This window comes from Fusarium oxysporum, chromosome 14 (assembly GCF_000149955.1).
Source record: "Fusarium oxysporum f. sp. lycopersici 4287 chromosome 14, whole genome shotgun sequence".
Lineage (NCBI taxonomy): Eukaryota > Fungi > Ascomycota > Sordariomycetes > Hypocreales > Nectriaceae > Fusarium > Fusarium oxysporum.
Genome location: NC_030999.1, coordinates 1454322 through 1472309, shown reverse-complemented (window position 1 = coordinate 1472309; position 17988 = coordinate 1454322). Strand labels below are relative to the sequence as shown.

Genomic DNA, 17988 nt, shown 5'->3' with positions numbered 1-17988 from the left:
ACAAGCACCCTCGGTCGACAGTGGGGGTATGATGGTTACAGCCAAGTCAGTCGACCTGAACAAAACAGGGAATCTGTGAGGAAGGTAGGCGCATTTCCGGCGCAGCAGCAGCCAAATCATTGCAGAATCATGGCATCTTTTTTCGTCTACATTGCTCCCTGCTGCATCCAAGAGCTCCGAGTGTGAATCCAACAACTTCCTCCTGACCACACAGACCGCCATACGCTTCAATAAGGATAACCGTTTCCAGGCCGCACACGAGAAATTAATTGGACCCCGTCACCTCTCCTCTGTGGGCAAGTGATACAGATTGCCAGGTATGTAAATAAGATTGGTAATAAATAAGAGCGGTAAATGAGACCGGCAGATAGGGTTTGCCCTTTTATAGATAAAGCTGAACCTTAAATGAAGTTCGAGAAGTTTCCTTCGAAAGATTAAGTTAAAAGGCTAAAGCTTAGAAAACTCTGTTTTGAGTGCAACTGCAAATACCTCGGCAGCCTTTGGCTAAAAGAAAGTCTATTCATGTTCCCAATTGAAAGATTAAAACCGTTCTAAAATATATACAGTCTCTCAAGGGCAACGTGTTCTCACCTTTTAGCTTACTCATTTCAACTACTTATCAGTCTTCTTTTAACAATCTTTGCACCTAAACTTCAAAATGAAATCTATTCTCATATATCTTGGCAATATGGTTCTGCTAGCGTCAGCTACCCCCATGGTTTCTGATCCGGCCTCAAATCCCTGCTTTATCTTATGAGACGTAGCGAATCTCTTTTCTATACTAAATGCTTACAAGGGGGTTATGGTAAGTGTCAAGACAGCCAAGACTATAGGCACCAGCCCCGATGGAGATATGACCAAAGTCCACAACATCGATGGCATGGTTCCCTAATTCGCATTCTTGTCACTTGTAGTTATGAAAGATGTGCTGCTTGGATGTTATAGTGCATGGGCTTGCATTCGTTTAGACAGGCTGAAAGTTGGTCACCGTTTCGTTCGGCTTCTGGACCGGCGTAGCGTGTTAAGCCACGGAATCTTTTTGGCCAAGATAGAGCTACTTTAGGCTTCTGAGGACTGCCTTTAACATATTCCTAGTTTAAGCCATGACCAATAAGATAGCGTCACTAATATTCAGCTGAATTTTAATAAATTAGCCCCTACAATGGCATTCGTTTGTAAGTAAACAGAATTATAGTGATTTATACCGGGAATAATAACTCGCTTCTTAAATTGTCGTTGCACAACGTTTTGTTATCAGTATCATGACCTGGGTCCTACACTAGAAGGATTTCTGTTTAAGACGTCCTTCCAAGTCAGCCAGAGCTTGCTTGATAGCATCCTCAATGGAAAACTCCCAAATAGTAGGTAATGTCTCGCTTAACTCCTCAGACACTTTCTTGAAGTTGCTTCCTATCTCAGTTTGCAGCTCGTATAGCTGACCTGCTCGCCTAGACTTCTGAACAACCCATTGTGTCCTAGCCCGCCTACTCCTATCGAAAGCAGCAAACGCGGTCTTGACGTCAGCACCTGTTCGAACCATCTTGTGGCCCAGAAGGGACGCCAGAACAGCAGCATCCTCAATACATAAAGCTGCCCCTGAACCATGGTGTGGCGAGGATGCATGGGCTGCATCTCCGATAATACACATTCGACCCTTTGCAAAGGTTGGGACGGGACAATCTCCTAGGTCAAATATACCCCACTATGGATGGTTAGTCTCTTGATCAGGAAGAGGATGCTGATATGTCTGGGTGGGGCTTCATCTTCGCAAACTCACTCTGTCAAGCTTCTCGGCGCAGTCGATGATCTTCAGGCCCAGTGGCGTGAAGAGTGGCGTGAAGAGTCGGAAATCATCGACAAGATCCTTCCTTGTCGCAGGAAGAGTTAGTTGGCTTTCACTCGGCCAGTCATCGGAGCTTGTACAGTAGGCCACGACATTCAAGATAGTCCCGCGAGCAACCGGATAACTAAGCAAGTGCCTGTCATTGCCCATCTATTCGTGCCAGTTAGCAAATGCCCGAGGTCACTTGGATGTTCACAAACATCATCCGCGGACGACTGACCCAGATCGTCGCATTGAGAGCTCTCTCCTCCCCTAACACCTCAACTGCCTGAGGCATTGGGATCATTCCCCGGTACGCATACTTGTGTGTATACGAACACTTTGCCGATGGGTGGTTCTGGCCAACTAATAGTTCGCGCATCTTTGATTTGATTCCATCGCAGCCGACGATAGCATCGGCCTCCTCGATGGTGCCATCCTGGAAGAACAGTTGTACTTTATCATTACCTTGGTCTTCGGCCTTTGCTAAGTGCTTGTTGAAGCGAATCACGTCATTGGGCAAAATGTTCAACAGCTCATTTACGAACGAGCCTCTGTGGCAACCCTGTAGCCCCGTGCTGTTTTTGATCTGGAAAAAAGGGGCGACATCAGTGGCGCTGTTCCTGCCGTCAAGAAAATCAAAAACAATGTTCTTTTTTGACTTCCAGATGTTGCCGCTGGCCACTTTCTCAAAAGCGCTATGCACGGCTGGGTCGCATGCTATCATGGCGCGTTGAGCATTGGGGCTAATTCCAAGGCCAGCTCCAATGTCATTGAAGGCATGGCTCTTCTCATAGATGGTGCAGTGAATATTCCTGTTTAGAAGTGAGATCGCCAACACAATTCCCGAGATGCCACCGCCAATGATGGCAACTTCGAATTCTTTCTTCTGGGTTTTGCACATAATTGAGATAATGGGGAGTCAGATTTGGAATAAATTGTACAGGATCAAAACCACAACGAGGTAAGGTGTTAGCGTACTTTATACGGGGGCGAGGGGGGTGGGGGTGCATGTATGGCGGAGTATCACAGTAGTCAAATGCTTGATGTGCTATTCTCAGATAGGCAGTTGTATGCGATGGTTGGTTATCCTCTATTGAACACAAACTCTATCTGTGCGATTAAATACGGCGATTCGGAACCCAGGCCGAGACCATAGGCTTGCAATGTACTTGTATCGGTACTTCTACCAAAGTAGAAATTGGGCGGAATATATGACCATAAGGACCGTACATAATGCTGCAGCCTGAGTACTGGGACAAATTAAGGAAACCGAGCTTTGTCAGGTGGATGACTTTTAATGCCGGATATACTAAAGACTATCCTACGCGCTGAAGCGTGGGTACAACCGCTTGAACTTAAACGGGATTAGCATAAAGTTTCGTTTGTGGGCAACAAGCATAGCGGGTGAGACAAGGCTTACGAACATCAAGCGGCGGAGCATCCGTCGGGCGTAAATCTCGGTCAAAGTTGCATTAATAGAAGTTCCGAGAGGGTGGTCAGGCAAATCAACCCGGGTTCTAACACCGACAAACCTTAAACAATGGAGCACAAAGTAAGAGCCGGATCCCGCTGTTAATAGTGGGGCCGTTCGCTACCTAAAAGGTCGCGTTCTAAGCGACGACGGACAGGTCCCTTGAGGAGGAAGAAAGGATGCAAAGCAAGTGCTAATTATGGGGTTTAAAGGTTTCAAATAGCAATAGAAGGAATTCTAAATAGCAAGCCTTTATGTTGTAACAGTAGGGTGCCTTAGATTGGTCTGTCGAAGCCAAGGGGAAAAAAGAGGAAAGAGAGCAACAGTTGCGTCCCTTTAGGGGCGTTACTTTTAGTGAAAGCCGAGTGAACTCCCGGCCGGCACGTAGCTAACCTGCCTGAGACCCCACTAATGAGACTTTAATTCCTCAAATTCCTCCAGGGCATCCGTACAAGGTCTCTTCGCTCGTGCATCATGCGTCCTTGGCTGTCGACATTACACTCAGTGTAAGCTCTTTATACTTCGACAAAAACTTTGGACCTCACTTGCTGCTAGACATGATATACTAGGGTGGGTGAACGTATTTACAGCACGGTTGGGTAGGACCATAATGCAAAAGGAAATAGTAGTCATTGCCTTGCGCACTCTTACACAAAATTGGTGTTACAGTACGTACGTATGGTGTCACGACCACGCCTACAATCTCTGATATTCGGACTGCTTTCAGGGGATTATGTCAGTGGGATTTCATCTCGTCATCGCAAGTATCGTCTGAAGTGCCTCCAATGCTCGACTGGAAAGCCCTCCGAGAGGAGCAGGGGTTGTGTCTGTGCATACCGCATAGGCAGGTATAGGTGTGTATGCATGAGCCTTGTTCACAGCCGGCGTAGAGGGTAGACATACAGTCTTCCCCCGCTGTGAGATATAAATGAACACTTTGGCTTTGTCGGTAGTTACAGAACTAGGAAGAAACAAGGTTAAACCTTCCTAATCAAACCGATACCCGTGTTTTCGGTGATCTGGTCGACACCTTATTCTCGCGTGATAACTTAGATGCTTGTGTTTAGGGCAAACAATCGATGGTCTGATCCTACAAGCGCGCCAACTACTGTAATACAGCCAAAGAAAACGCTACAAGATAACTGATGGAGGGGATTTGATAGTAGTGAGAACGTGGTCCTGTTATACAGTGGGATGCATAAGTTTGAATACTGGGCGTGTATCTTCTTTTGCCGCTAGCCTCTTTGAGTCAGCTTCCACTTGCATATCAGTTTTTGCACGACTTATAAGAATAGAGTGATTGGCTAGATCGAGCTTCTTCCTTAGATTAGAAGCAGACTCAACTCCAAATAGGCTAGACAGGGGGTACCAGTACTTCAAAAGGTATTCAAACTTATTGCATCCCACTGTATCCGAAAAGAGTCACTAGCTCAGGAAAGCCACGCGAAGATGCCTAGCATCCCAAGCGCATGTCTGGAATTGTAAGTTATAAATCTGCACTTGAAACCCCTTAACTGCCTGTCTGTCTTATATCTTTTCATCTCATCTCTATCCGCTTTCTTCTCTCAATATCTACAATTGTCTTCACACTACAACAGCACTATATCCATAAAAGAAAATATGCTCTTCAAAATCGCGTGGGTCTCACTATTTACGACCTGGGCCATCTCGGTAGCTGCAAACCCGGCTGGGGATTCTCTGCCCGACGATGCGCATCTCCCGGATCGTCGCCTATCGCCCTCCGAGGTTCAAGCTTTGAAAAAAGCCCAAATCTATCCTCCAGGTTACATTCATAAGAGGGTCACATTTGGAGAGGGCAAAGACGCCGTGGAAGTTCCCATCGTTGAAGCTGATGTCGAGATGCTTCTAAACAACGAGAAGGGCGTCAAGGCACGTTCCCTAGCACCACGAGGCTCCTGCTTTAGTTTTCCTACGCCAGCAAGAGGAAGCTGCATGATCGATTACTGCTGGCGTGACGACAACGGGGTTATCTACTCGAGAGGTATCACGATAACGGGCAGTAACGGGGCGTCTAATCCTACATCTATGAGAAGCAATGATCCGGCCAATCTTTCACTCAACTCTGTATTCAACGACGGCTACAATGGCTGGTTCCCGCACGGACACGCATGCTCCAACTCCGACACGCAGATTTACACCAACCACCGTCTTCTACAGGGCGTCAATGGTGTGGCCTATGTTGACCATGTCCGATGTGAAAACTGCAACTTCAGGAACGTCAACTGTCTCTCAGATGTTCTCAAAAACAACCTAATTGCTTATTCAAACGGCGTTGCGTCGCAGTCAAGGTGTACATGATTGGAGATGGAGGTGAAGCTACAGTATCGTTTAAAAGCCGATATAAAAAGCCTAATGGTTTCGACTATCTGTTGGATTCCAGTTATTTATAGCTGCCGCTTTGCAGGCTAGCTCAATCTATTTACTTTCTTTGTCTATTAGGCCCCTTTTACTTTCATTAACGTGCATGATAAGCGAGTGTCGCAAAAGTCTTAAACTTTAAACTAAACACTACCGTCAAAACACCACAAACTATCTAATCGATTAAAATTACTCACTATTATCTTCTCCAGATACCTCAATATCTTCCTGACATGTTCTTGCATTATGTCCCGTCTTGCCGCATACACTACAGCGCCGAACCCCCGGTCGCGCCGACCTTCCTTGACCACCATTCCTCGAAGATTCGACCACTACCTGCATATCAACATCCATCTGATCAATTAAATCTCTTGCTTCCCCTACAGCCATCACTCCTCCTTTCTGTAGACGGGTTCTTTTTGCCCTTCGGCGCCGGCTTAGTATCTCATTTGCATCTCGAACTTCTCCGAGCTCAGCCCTCAATAAGGCATTTTCATGCATTATTGCGTTTGTTCCCTTTGCAAGTGACTTCAGAGCTCCTAGTATTGACTCTGGGGGGCTACTTTGGTGCCTTCTGATTCGCCTTTTGAGGTATTCAGGCTGAGATTCGGCCTCGAGAACTGTCTTTGGTGTCTTTGAAATCCAAGGCTGAGTCTGGCTGGCCTCCTCCACGGGAGGCGTTGGAGTCCGTAGCTGCACATCAGGCTTTGAGATCACACTTTCGGGGTCAAAAGGAACAAGCCCAGCTCCTCTAAAAGCCCCTCTGGTATTCTTTTCGGTCATAGTAGCTTGAAAGGCGGCGACAAAGGCAGGAAAGAACTCGGTCTTCGAAATGTGATGTACAGACCTTTTGATCAGATCCTCAATTTCTCGACCATATGCCTTTTTGAGCGGCCCAAAGCACCCAACATCGAGAGGCTGGAGCAGGTGAGACGCATGAGCCGGCATACAGAGCGTAACAATCTTGTTTGCCTCACAATATCTCTCAAATTCGACAGAGTGATGACTTTCGTGGCCATCAAGGATCAGAAGACGATAGGAACCAACTGATCGATCAGCTGTGCGTCCATCAAAGTGTCTTAGCCACTCAAGGCCCAGTTCGTTATTTGTACAGCCATTTTGGCTCATTGCAATAACCCAATCGCGCGGAAGGGTAGGTTCTTCGTGCCAGTTGGCAAGGTGATTTTGGCCCGCGCCAATGATAAACGGTTCAATCGCCTGGCCTTCCGCATTAATCGCCTGAATGACGGTAATCCATTCACGGTTTCCAGGCTGCACTGATTTTGGTCTTCCAAGCTTTTCTGAACCTGTGACGACCATTCCGCTTGAAATCATACCCATCATAAAGCCAGTCTCATCAAAATTCCAAATATCATGTAATTGGATACCATATTTCGCAATTGTGTTCTCTACAAGCCTAAACCAATTGCGAATAATAGTTGGATCTTCACATTTAGCTCTCTGGTAGTCATATCTCCGAAAGAAACGCGTCTTGAGCTCTGATTGTCGCTTGATGAAATTATTAGCCCAGCGCGTGCCGACGGGTGATGCATTGCGGTCAGCGAGGAGACAATTGGCCATTGCTTCAACAAAAGACACTCGTGGGGGAAACCCTTGCGAATCTAGCTTGAGAATAAACTGAACTAAGGTCTCTTCTTCTAGATCAGAGAGTTTCCGAGAGTTCGTGACAATATCGCGTCGTGATTGAACGCCGCGTCGGCGGCGTTGTAAAGTACGGGAATGAACGTGATACATTTCTGCGGCGCGCCGGGCACTTAATTTTGGGTTATTTTGAAGGGCTTTCAGTGCAAGAAGGATTCTACCGTCGTTATTAGGCTCTGACATGCCTAGTGGTTGAGAATTATGTATGTATGTGTATTTTTCGTCCGGGGGGCCGTAGGCCCCGAAAAGTCTCCTACTGGAGCACAGGACGTGCTGGGCTAACCTATCTAAAATCGCTGCCGTACTGATCCTCGCTCAGGTCATCTGCAAGGCCTTTTGCGTCGGAGCCGTATACATGCTCGAGCATTTTCTCTACTCATCCCCCCAAAAGGCACCTCTCTACCCGTAGCTAGCCCTACAGTAGTTGTCGGTGAGGCACGTCCCATTGGACGTCGAAGCAGGTGGTCCTGGCAAAGTTGCATGCAACCGCTATTCCATCTAGTTCATCCAGCATATCATCGGCACAAAGGCGCATTACTTTCAAGAGGACATCCCGTCAGCGGGAACTATTCCTCTCCAGCCTAGAATTCTCTTGCACAGATAGATCAAGTAGCTTTCCATACCCTGAGGCAGGAAGTCCATGATCCCCTAAGATCGCCAGTAGCTGCAACCTAGGACCGTACATCCTTGGGGAAACCCCTCGCAGGGAAAAACCCAAGGCGGCTAGAACGCTGCTCCGTAGACAAGGCAGTCGCCTCGTTCCACGGTCTCCAGGTAAGCTCTGTACCGTTTCGACCCAGCGGTTTTGTCTAGTAGTCTCAGCCAGTGAGGCAAATTGTCGAAGCCCGGTTGTGTTCCAGGCAGCAGCCGGGGCTGCAAAGAAGAAGAGGGTCTCTGGGCAATACGCGACTGCGGAGATCGGTCAAGCAGCTTCCGAGCTGCAAAAAGGGCAACGAACCATGTGGGGCCCGGGCGTCAAGGTCGAGGGCAGGCGCCTCGAGGGCACCAGAGGGCCCAGAAAGTCGAGCAGCCGAAGGCTGTTTGTGTTGTTCGGGCAGCTAAAGCTGCTGTAGTCGGTCGAGGCAGCGTTAAACTGCAGGCGAAGGTGAGGGTGAGAGTGAGGGTGTGGTGACCCTCAATGTCAAGCAGCAAGATGCTGCGAATGTTGTCTGGGCAGCCAAAGCTGCAGAAGTCGGTGTTACGGGAAGTCGAGGGACACATAGGCCGGAATGTCGAGGTGAGAAGAAGTCGTAGATAAGACAAATGAAATGGTGCCCGGAGGCGATGTCAAGAGCTCGCGAAGCTCAGTGCCGTTGAAAACACTTATCACGAAGAAAGGTCAACTCTCTGAATCCCTTTCTTCCAGAAGCTGTTAGGGTCCCGCTAGTCCCGCAGCTGCTTTTGTTGCCATTTTGGCCTGTAAAAGTTTTATGCCCTAGCAGAACGCTAATAGCGGGTGCCAAGGATAATTTTTTACAGGAGAGAGTTGTTCACGTAAGAGTGGACAGGTCAACCGACAATTTGGAGTACAGGACGATTTATAAATAGAAGTGTAGGGTGATTGACTGTAGATTTGCTAGCAAGGCGCTCTCGCGACGCGTGCCCATCGGTCAACATTCCACTCCAAGAACGCCGTTTTTGCCAACCAAATATCCTCTGAAAAGTTTTGACTTGGCCGACCTTGCTTGCCTGAATCACCAGTTACCTTGTTGGCATCCATCGTCTCCGACTTCCACGCTCGCTTGTTCGGCACCAGCTGCGCCAACGGACGCCGAGGCGGCTTGAGTAGCAAAGCCCGTTCAAAGTCGATCACCATAACCCCGTTGGTCTCAGGGCTGAATAACATGTTTGCAAGTCGCACATCCTTGTGGACCACGCCCTCTCGATGCATGGCTCTCAAGGACCGAATGGCCTCGTCTTCGAGCGGCCTGTCCATGTCGCCAATTCTCTGTGCTCTGTCGATGCTGCAGCCTCCCCAGGACAAAAATGTCATGTGCACCACGTAGACCCGGTGGTCATAGTAGTAAGTCTTGTTCATCGATCGGAGGTCAATGGCACCCAGGAAAACAGGCACGTTGACGCCTTGGATCGGCTTGAGACGCTCGTAGACAGCAGCCTCGTGCTCGAGATCTTTGATGAAAGCCCGCACCGTGCCCTTGCTGACAAAGGTGTAGCCATGCGCAAGTAGGGTCACTTGGAAAAGCACACCCCGCGCACCACCCTCCCCCAATGGCCTGATCCCGTCGTCGAGCGACTGTTTCAGCTGGATCCAGAGCAGGCGAAGCCACTCGTTGTGATCGACAGGATGACGTGCGCGGGCGGGAGCACAGCTCTTGCAGTGAAGTGCCACGTTCGGGCACTTTGGGTCGAGAAAGCCACCCTTGACCATCCCGAGAAGACATTTCTGCGTACAGTACTGCCGACCCTGCTCGCCGCCTCCTCCGCGCGGCCGTAACGCCAGTAACGCCAGTCGCTGGCTCCGCCTAGTCCCTTGTCTTGTGTTTCGTCCGCTTGGCGTAGGCGTGTCCGGTGGCCTGGGCGCCGACTCGTCATCAGATGGTTCCTGCCTGTCGTCCTTCCTCAACGACCCCTCGCCAGTCTGGCACGCAGCAGTTCGACGTGTCCTTTTGCGGGGCAAGGCCGGCGACCGATCGACATCCTTGTAGGTGGTAGGTTCATGGCCAGGTGAGTAGTCTGATGACGCCGATCGTTCATTTTCTGGGATAGAACGCAATGTCGACTCGAAGTCCTCAGCCCACGTCTTCAAGTTCTTCATAGCTTTTAGACGTTCCTCCTGCCTATTCCCCCGTCGTTCCCCAGGCGAACCGAGAGCCATGAGGGTGAACGCCAGATATTGACCGACAGCCGTGCATATATGGATGTTGTTCGGATGTGCCGACACCTCCGGACCAGGCTCTGCTAGGTGATAGTACAGCGTCTCAGGTTCGTCCCACTCAACTCTGAGAAACACGATGGCCTCGCCGGTAGTAAGAAGACCATATTCAAGGCCACTTTCGATCATGTAATGATATGTCTGCGTGATGGCAGACGCCGTCAGCTTCTCCGCGTGGTACTGGAAACGCGCGTCAGGGTCTACAGAAGTTGGAATCGTCCTTCGGTTCACGACTTCCCTGTGGATGTCCATGGCGCGGAGACCGAGACGAAGATGCGGAGCGGTCAACTTGTGGGGCGGCTTATACTCGGAAACGTAAACCATGGTGCGCCGGGAAGTCTCGGTGTTGTCGGATCGATAGACGCAGATTTGATCCGGCCGCAGCTGGTTGAGATCTCTTCGGTGGTCCGGCGTCTGCGGTGGTGGTGTCGACGGGGTCTCCCGCTCAACGACTTCTTCGGCGACATCGCTGAGGGCATGGGGATGGTTCTCAAAGACGACACCATCTCCGATCTGAAAGGCCCTGCTGACCTCTTCCACCTGTTTGAGCTGTTGTATGATGGCTCTGACCGGATCCTCCACGCTATTATGTAGGAAATATTCGAGCGTCTTCTCGTCTGCTATCGGTCGTTGAGAGATCCTGTTCCCCAAGCCGGCCAGGAAGTTTCGGTTCTCGAAAACGCGGCTTTCGGTAGGAAATGAACCGTAGAGGGTACCGAAGGTGAGCTTCTGTTGATCAAGGAAGCCGGGCCACGGCCTGAGGTTTTTAGGACACCACTTGTCACGCGGATTGGTGATGGAGCCCCTTGAAGCCAGGTTTGGATCTGTTTCGATGGCGAAGCGACAGAAAACGAAGGTATGGCAGGCTGCAATGTATTCGTCAAGTGTCGTGAGTCGTGTCTGTTCCTCCGACGCTTCGGCGCGTTGCTGTTCTCTCTCGGCGCGTTGCCGCTCCTCCTGTCGTTCTCTCTCCGCTTCCTCAGCGCGTTGCTGTTCCCTCTCGGCGCGTTGCTGTTCTCTCTCGGCGCGTTGCCGCTCCTCCTGTCGTTCTCTCTCCGCTTCCTCAGCGCGTTGCCGCTCCTCCTGTCGTTCTCTCTCTGCTTCCTCGGCCCGCTGTCGCTCCTCCTTCGCGCGCTGCTCGGCTTCTCGTAGGAGTCTTGTCAACTCTCCTACACTCAATGATCCATCCATCATAAGTGTGATTGATGTCGTGGTGAGGATCGATTTCAAACGGTGGATATTTGCATCGCAAGCTTGTGTTTTGTGTTTGGAAGCTCGGCCTAGTTAAAGTGGAGCCCCATTACGTTGCGAGGGGTTACCTGGCCGGGGCGTCACGATAAGATTTTAGCGGGTCCCAGAGTAATTTGGTTCACCAGCAACTGCATCACTATCACCTGTGCTCTGTAGGTTTAATTTTTTTTTTTTTTTTTTTGCTTATATACCTCGGATCAAGATCGGTTTCGATTACTGCAACGGGTCATTCAACGCGGCAAAATGAGTGCCTCAATTGGCTCATCGCCCGTTCTTCCCCCTAGTAGTCAATGACAAAATCAGTTGTTGTAGATTTGATTTTATTGACAGTAGTTGATTTGATTTTTGTGAGCCAATCATAGGTCACCGGCATTCCCTCAAAAGACCCGCAACGCGACGAACGTGTAAAGCTTCCACGAAGCGATTCCAGTAGGCGATTGCAGCTCAAGTGTTCAGGGCCATAACCAACATCTCTTGTCCTTTGTAGCTGTATCAGATCCCTAGATACTTAACAATATAGGAGCGCATTCTTTTTCTAAATTACATCTTTGTTCCTTCACAGTAAATCAGTCGCAGAGCACGGTCCAGCGTTACACCTTCCGAATCAAGTTAGTGGCTCTCAGAGGTCTAGACTTCTATTGCTTAGGAGAGTCGTCATTAAATGTTACCAGCAGGGAAACAACAATGAACGTTCGATTTGTAGACGATCCAGAACGGGACCCGGCCGTGCCGCACCGACGTCGCTTGCAAGCGAACCGCACACGGAACTACCGGCAGCGCACAAGAGCGAATCGAAACATCCAGGCCACCTATGATGATGCCGAGTTGTTGCCTGAAACAGTCTAACAACGCACCTTGTGACAGGCCTTAGGGGGGAAGAATAAAACAATCCAAACCAGACGATCTTGTAACATTGATTTCCTCTCAAATACCATATAAGCGCGATACAAAGGTCAAAATATCAAACAGCTAGGTGATATTCAACAAGTATGGAGTGAAACAAGAGACGCAGGGCCCAATACATAACAATCCCGAGCCGGATTAGAAACATATCCTTAATACCCATATATTAGATAAGGCATTCCAACCGGAGATCTTCTGTACATATGTTGCATTTGTGGGACGGCATGTTGGGGCAAATATGAAATCGAGCCATAACTCCGAGTTAGGTCGTCCTGTACTTTCATGCCCTTTTTAGTTTTTACAAACCAGTTAAATTTGACAATTATGGATCGAGAATCAACTTAAGACGCAGTAAAGTAGCGGAAAGATGAGGTTCCACCTGGCTCGAGGTTCGGACTCGGCAGAATGAATGTTTCCGATCAGCTGTTGGTTTTGATTTATCACATTCACCCATAGCTGGCCGTATAAGGGTATCTGGAGGAAAAGGACGCATGCTCGAGAGTAGAGATCCCTGCCTTGTCTCGCTCTAATATCTGGTGTTACTGGGCTGTTAGCTGTCCTGGAGCTCTGAAAGTGCGATGGAGGGGGAATGGTAGTGGTAGTATTACGTGTGGTTTAATTCTCTGTAACAAACGCCTAGATTGTATTCGCGTTATCACAAGAGGTTCGTGATATTGTTTCGATCATAGAACAGCCCATAAGCTACTGGAATCCCGTGGTAGCCGAAAACGAAAACTCGGGCACCACCGAGTTCCCCAATACCGAGTAAAGGTGCGGTGATCAGAAGGGCGTTCATACTGTAAGGTTTTGAGCCTTCCGACTGTTCCGCCTGTTCCGAATACCCTGACCTCAGCATTAATTCGAATGGAGCGAAATACAACTCTATGGTCACGCGGTGCTGAGGGAATAGAGTTTGGTGATGGACCAGGTACGGAGGATTCAATATGTGTTCAGTAATCATAGCCTGTCTAGCGTCTTTACCATTATCAAATAGAGCCGGTGTGATAGGGTCGTTATTGTTAGATTGGCGGCCGGGAAAGGGCACCACTTTCCTTTATCAGAGAATTATTTTTGTATGCAGAAAAGGAAGGGGAATTGAACCAACCCCTCCCTGACAGACTGATCAAAAGAAAGAAGTCGAAAATCAATAAACATCACAACATTCTGGTCCACATCTTGATACACTCACCCCATCGTATTCGTGCGTAGCCTCACCACGCGTATGCAATCTGGAACGCGTTTCCCAACCATGTCGCGCCACCAAAACAGCCCCTTCTACATATGCTTTTTTTTTTTTTTTTTTTTTTGATTGCACCAGCAAAATGTCCATCGCCAGCTGGCTTTCCGCCAGCAGCGTTGACGCCTTGCCCCACACCTCCCTCTTCCGTCTTCTCACGATCATCTCAGCCTAAGACGGTTGACAAACAGTTGGAAAAGGCAGCCGTTGCAGCTTGACCTCCCCAAGATTGCCTGGAAGAACCGTCGCTTCATCCGAGAGAATTCCCTGGCTCGAAAAGGTGCAAAGGCCAGGAAGAGCCGGATTAGGTCGCACGGGACCTTCCTTGTCGAACTGAACTATTAAGATCAACCGATAGGTCATGTCTGGTGCTGCAATCAATGTGACATGAAAGGCGCAGTGGATTTCTTCTCGGTGCAAGCCACGTCTTCCGCAGCAGATCATCTCTGAAAGCATGCACTTATCCCGTTCAATATTGTTCACAAGATACCTCGTAGTTGACCGACCTGTACAGGGCTCACCGGATCACCCCAGCCACTCTACCCAGGTAGAGTAGAAGAGATACCTCCTCTACCCAACCGAGTAGAGTGAGTAGAGCTCCCTCTACAATGCCCAAGTATAGCCATCACCCAGGCCGGTACTAGCATCCATTAAGTATCCGCCATAGATAAGCTGACGATCAAGCGGGTCGGTGTTTCCATTCGAGCCCTGCCCAAAGTTCATTGCGAGCAGCTCGGGTGGGAAAAATGTGTGCGTATGTGCGTGCTGAGCAAATGGAGTCATGTTGGCCGGACTCATAGGTGACATGGTGGTGCTGAAATCCGGGATCTGCGTTTTTGATGCTGCGAGAGGGTTGAAGCCTGCTACACCTGTGATTTGTAATCCCAAACCACCCGAGAACTTGTGTTCCTGGGAGACTGCGTCTGGCTCTATAATCTGCAACGAATCGAGATGCTGGCCAGGTTGTGCTGGCATGCCAGTCTGTTTCTTGGCGCTTTGTTTTCGTTTCGGCGCTGCTGCGCGGATCGTATCCTTATTCTCGACCCTTCGTGGTGTTGGAAGCGTGAAGTATTCCTCCACTGATCGCAGTTCGGGCTTCGCTTCGAGGACGCCGTCTGCTCCTGAATCCTTTCGTTTGTGAGTGGCAGGGTCCATGAACTCAGCGTCAAAAAGACCGCGAGGGTAACGGTTAAACCAGTCTCCGTATTGAAGGAAAGACGGCTGTGTGGCTCGTTCTTCGACATTCGCACCGGCTCTCATAGCGTCCAAGACATTTCGATACTGAGTGCGAACGTTCTCCACCATCCAGTGAAACATGCCCCAATACTTCTTCATTTTGTGAAGATACTTGACATTGGTGGTCAAATTGGCCTGGGCTGTCAGCTTCATGGAGGGATTGCGAGACATAATACCCAAGATGTGAACTGTTGTCGAGGAAAAGGCGCAGTATCCAGCAAACGGAGCCGAAACAAAGCATCCCGACTGTTCAGCCTCACGAAGAAGCTCGGATATTCGGTTCGCAGCGTTGAAGGTCCTCTTGCTTGCTTCAGAGAAGAAATCAACATGTACACCATGTTGCTTTCGTGCTGACATAGCAGCTCGACTCACAAAGAGAATGTTATGCTGTAGGCAGAGATGCATGAGAAGAAACTGGCTTGGCGTTTTCTCTGTCTTGTGGACCTCGAGGTTCTCTGCAGAGTACTTGAGTGACAAGGGCAGACTAGCTTCAAGGTTTACAATATCATTGAGATGCTTCATGTAGTGAGACTTGTCTTCCCACAATGGATTGGGGTCTAGATCCTTACACCCTTGGCTCAGGTAAGTGATGATCCGTCCCCATAAGGCAATGGCTCGAATCAGGAAGGCCGCAACTCCCATGTTCTCTCGCGTATCAGCGATCTGTCCGTCTTTGGGCGACGGCGGATGAGGCACTCGACCGTCCAACATCTCGGTGGGCGCAGGCATGTCGAATTGGAAGTACTTTTCCTTTACCGGCAGAGGAAGCTCAATTGTATCCTCCCTGATGAACATGGGTCGATCTGTCTCAAAAGAGTTGAAGCGATCCATGAGAAAGCAGGCCCACATTATGCGTCGCCGAATCTCTCGATCAATGAAGCTGAGCTGCGTTTTGGTGCCATTACGGCCCGAGGGATCGTATTCCAAGTCTTTATGTAACTGGAGAGCGAAAGCCATTCGGATAGCTTGCCCGCTCAGGGCCCAGCTACGGCCGCCCTGGCACGTTCCAAATTCATGAAGGCCCAAAATGAGAAGACATGTCAAGATGGTGAGGTTTGGACATTCGTATCGTCTGGTGCAAATATCTCGAGCGTGTGATGCCCATTCTTCACCGCGTAAGAATTCAGGCCTTGAAGAATTTACTAGAGGGCTCGAAGTAAAACGAGCAGCTACAGCGCACACTGTGAGAACAAGCACCGGAGGTAGTGTGCCATTTCTGTTGACAGTTAGCAGGAAAGGTGAGATTCAACACAAAAAGAACTCACTTTAGCTTTCGCATATAGCTTGGCTTGTGAAGAAGATGGTAAGATTGGCCACAGATGTTGTCGAAAAACAGCTCTGCCAGATGCTCTTGTATCTCCTGGGAGGGGAGTGCTTCGGTGCCTTCTTGTTGCAGCTTGTTGCCCTCCTTTCCCTGAACTTGCAAGCTGCTGGACCCATCATCGCCCTCAATCTTTGGCTCCGAAGGCACCTTCGCCCAAGTCTCCAGATCAGGCCCGAATGCTTCCTCGGCGCTGCGCTTCTTGGTTGGCTTACTGGAAGGTACAGTTCCTGGTATCGCCGATTTGACCACGGGGCAAGTTACAGATGATGCGACTTCCTCATCCAACTTGGATATGGCCTTGATGACGCGTTCTTCCATACGTTTCGGTCGCTTATCGAGCATAGCCATGTAATCTGTCCGAGGCCCAGCCTTCCGAGTCGTAACTTTATAGACACATGGGATATATGAGCATAGACAGTGCTCGCAGGCGGGTTTCTCGCCTGAACAACGGATCTTCTTTCGGCGACATGCAATGCAAGCAAGCGGGAGGCGTCTTCTTTCCTTGCCAGCCTTTGTCCTAAGTCCACTCCACGCAGCTGTGGCATCGGCTTTATCCTCCTTAGGTTTAACGCCTAGATCTGTGCCATCCGCACGGTTACGGGAAGCCAAACCAAACTCATCGGTAGTCGAGTCTTCGAGGGCGTTGGATGCGGGGGATGTCCGATCTGGTGGGGCTTTGGAGCCTTCCATACTCTGGCTGCGGTTGCCCGTAGGCAAGGTGCCGAACGGCAGACCGCTATGTGCAAGGCCAGACATGGCCTGGTGCTGAGGAAACGCAGTGGGAGATTGGAACGTGTGGGTTTGATCCACTAGGGAAACGAGAGAAGACTGGTCAGGAAGACCATAGTAAGCAAACGCAAAATCGTCCAACTGTGTGAAATCCATTAAGGCGCTGTGAGAGTGAAAAGGCACAGCCTGAGATTCAGGTACGTCGCGATAGAGTTGGTACCGGAATCGAAGGACTCTTGGGCATGTCGAGGGTTCAAAACGACACTGTCGGACGGAGTTACGACGCGGCCATCCGAGGCCGGGAACGGATAGACGGAACGGACGGGCCCGGCTGCCCTACATAGTTTCTTTTAGCAAAACTTTGACCTTTGCTGCCGAGGCACGGTTCGGTAATTCGGGCGGCAAGTATTCTTCAATGATATTGAATACGAGGCGTTATGGTGGCCTCACACTGGCTTGCACTCCAGGGGGGAATCAAGACCAGGTTTTTAAGACCACAACCAAAATTACTCGTCTTGTATATTTTAACTAGTTATTTATACACATCAACATAGAAATGCTTTTTTTCTGTTCTAGATCTATGTTTCTGTTGTACCGTGGGGGACAAAAAGTATTCGCAGGTGTGTAAGTCGCGTTGATAGGCCCTAGCTTCTCTAGTTAGTAGCTTAGCTGAGCTTAGGTACTTGATACTAGGTTATCAACCTGATTTCGGTGTAATATAAGATATTGAGGACCTGGCAAGCTACCCCTGACTAGCTTCCGAGCATCCGACCTACCTACACACCTGCGAATACTTTTTGCATCCCACTATACCCTATCTTCGAAGCCCCGCTCTTCTTGTGGGTTGCAGTTTTTACGGACCCCAATCGAGTCCGTGGTAAAGTTGCGGTTTAGGTCGTTATCGCCTACACGAGGCGAGGAGGTTAGTTCTGTATTCCAAGAGGTTCTGCCAAGAAGAAACTTACTGTGAACGTCTTCAAAGTCGCGGTCGCCCTTAAGAGCAATGCAGGGAGTTATTCACGACACTGCCAAGGTCTGAACAGAGGCATTCAAGGTCGGTTGTCTTGGATCCGACTCT

The 17988-nt window shown here is 49.5% G+C and overlaps 6 protein-coding genes across 6 annotated transcripts; 3 read left to right on the top strand and 3 right to left on the bottom strand.

The window, feature by feature from the left end:
- Positions 1 to 1174: 1174 nt before the first annotated feature.
- FOXG_16417 (uncharacterized protein) lies at positions 1175 to 2803 on the bottom strand. Its single transcript, XM_018396440.1, has 3 exons — positions 2064 to 2803; positions 1778 to 1993; positions 1175 to 1702 (listed from the first exon to the last, which is right to left on the bottom strand). Exons 1-3 carry the CDS (start codon positions 2724 to 2726, stop codon positions 1280 to 1282), a joined length of 1302 nt encoding a protein of 433 aa, XP_018257317.1. The 5' UTR covers positions 2727 to 2803; the 3' UTR covers positions 1175 to 1279.
- Positions 2804 to 4916: 2113 nt separating this feature from the next.
- Positions 4917 to 5615, top strand: FOXG_16416 (uncharacterized protein; the record flags this gene model as incomplete). Its single annotated transcript, XM_018396439.1, has 1 exon — positions 4917 to 5615. The coding sequence occupies one exon, from the start codon at positions 4917 to 4919 to the stop codon at positions 5613 to 5615; it is 699 nt and encodes a 232-aa protein (XP_018257316.1).
- Positions 5616 to 8296: 2681 nt separating this feature from the next.
- On the top strand, positions 8297 to 8410 carry FOXG_22502 (uncharacterized protein; the record flags this gene model as incomplete). Its single annotated transcript, XM_018402911.1, has 1 exon — positions 8297 to 8410. The coding sequence occupies one exon, from the start codon at positions 8297 to 8299 to the stop codon at positions 8408 to 8410; it is 114 nt and encodes a 37-aa protein (XP_018257315.1).
- A 328-nt stretch (positions 8411 to 8738) lies between these two features.
- On the bottom strand, positions 8739 to 11424 carry FOXG_16415 (uncharacterized protein; the record flags this gene model as incomplete). Its single annotated transcript, XM_018396438.1, has 1 exon — positions 8739 to 11424. The coding sequence occupies one exon, from the start codon at positions 11422 to 11424 to the stop codon at positions 8914 to 8916; it is 2511 nt and encodes an 836-aa protein (XP_018257314.1). The 3' UTR covers positions 8739 to 8913.
- Positions 11425 to 12165: 741 nt separating this feature from the next.
- On the top strand, positions 12166 to 12327 carry FOXG_22501 (uncharacterized protein; the record flags this gene model as incomplete). The annotated part of the gene is made up of 1 exon (XM_018402910.1): positions 12166 to 12327. One exon carries the CDS (start codon positions 12166 to 12168, stop codon positions 12325 to 12327), a length of 162 nt encoding a protein of 53 aa, XP_018257313.1.
- A 1897-nt stretch (positions 12328 to 14224) lies between these two features.
- Positions 14225 to 17066, bottom strand: FOXG_16414 (uncharacterized protein; the record flags this gene model as incomplete). Its single annotated transcript, XM_018396437.1, has 2 exons — positions 14225 to 16073; positions 16123 to 17066. 2 exons carry the CDS (start codon positions 17064 to 17066, stop codon positions 14225 to 14227), a joined length of 2793 nt encoding a protein of 930 aa, XP_018257312.1.
- Between the last annotated feature and the right edge of the window lie 922 nt (positions 17067 to 17988).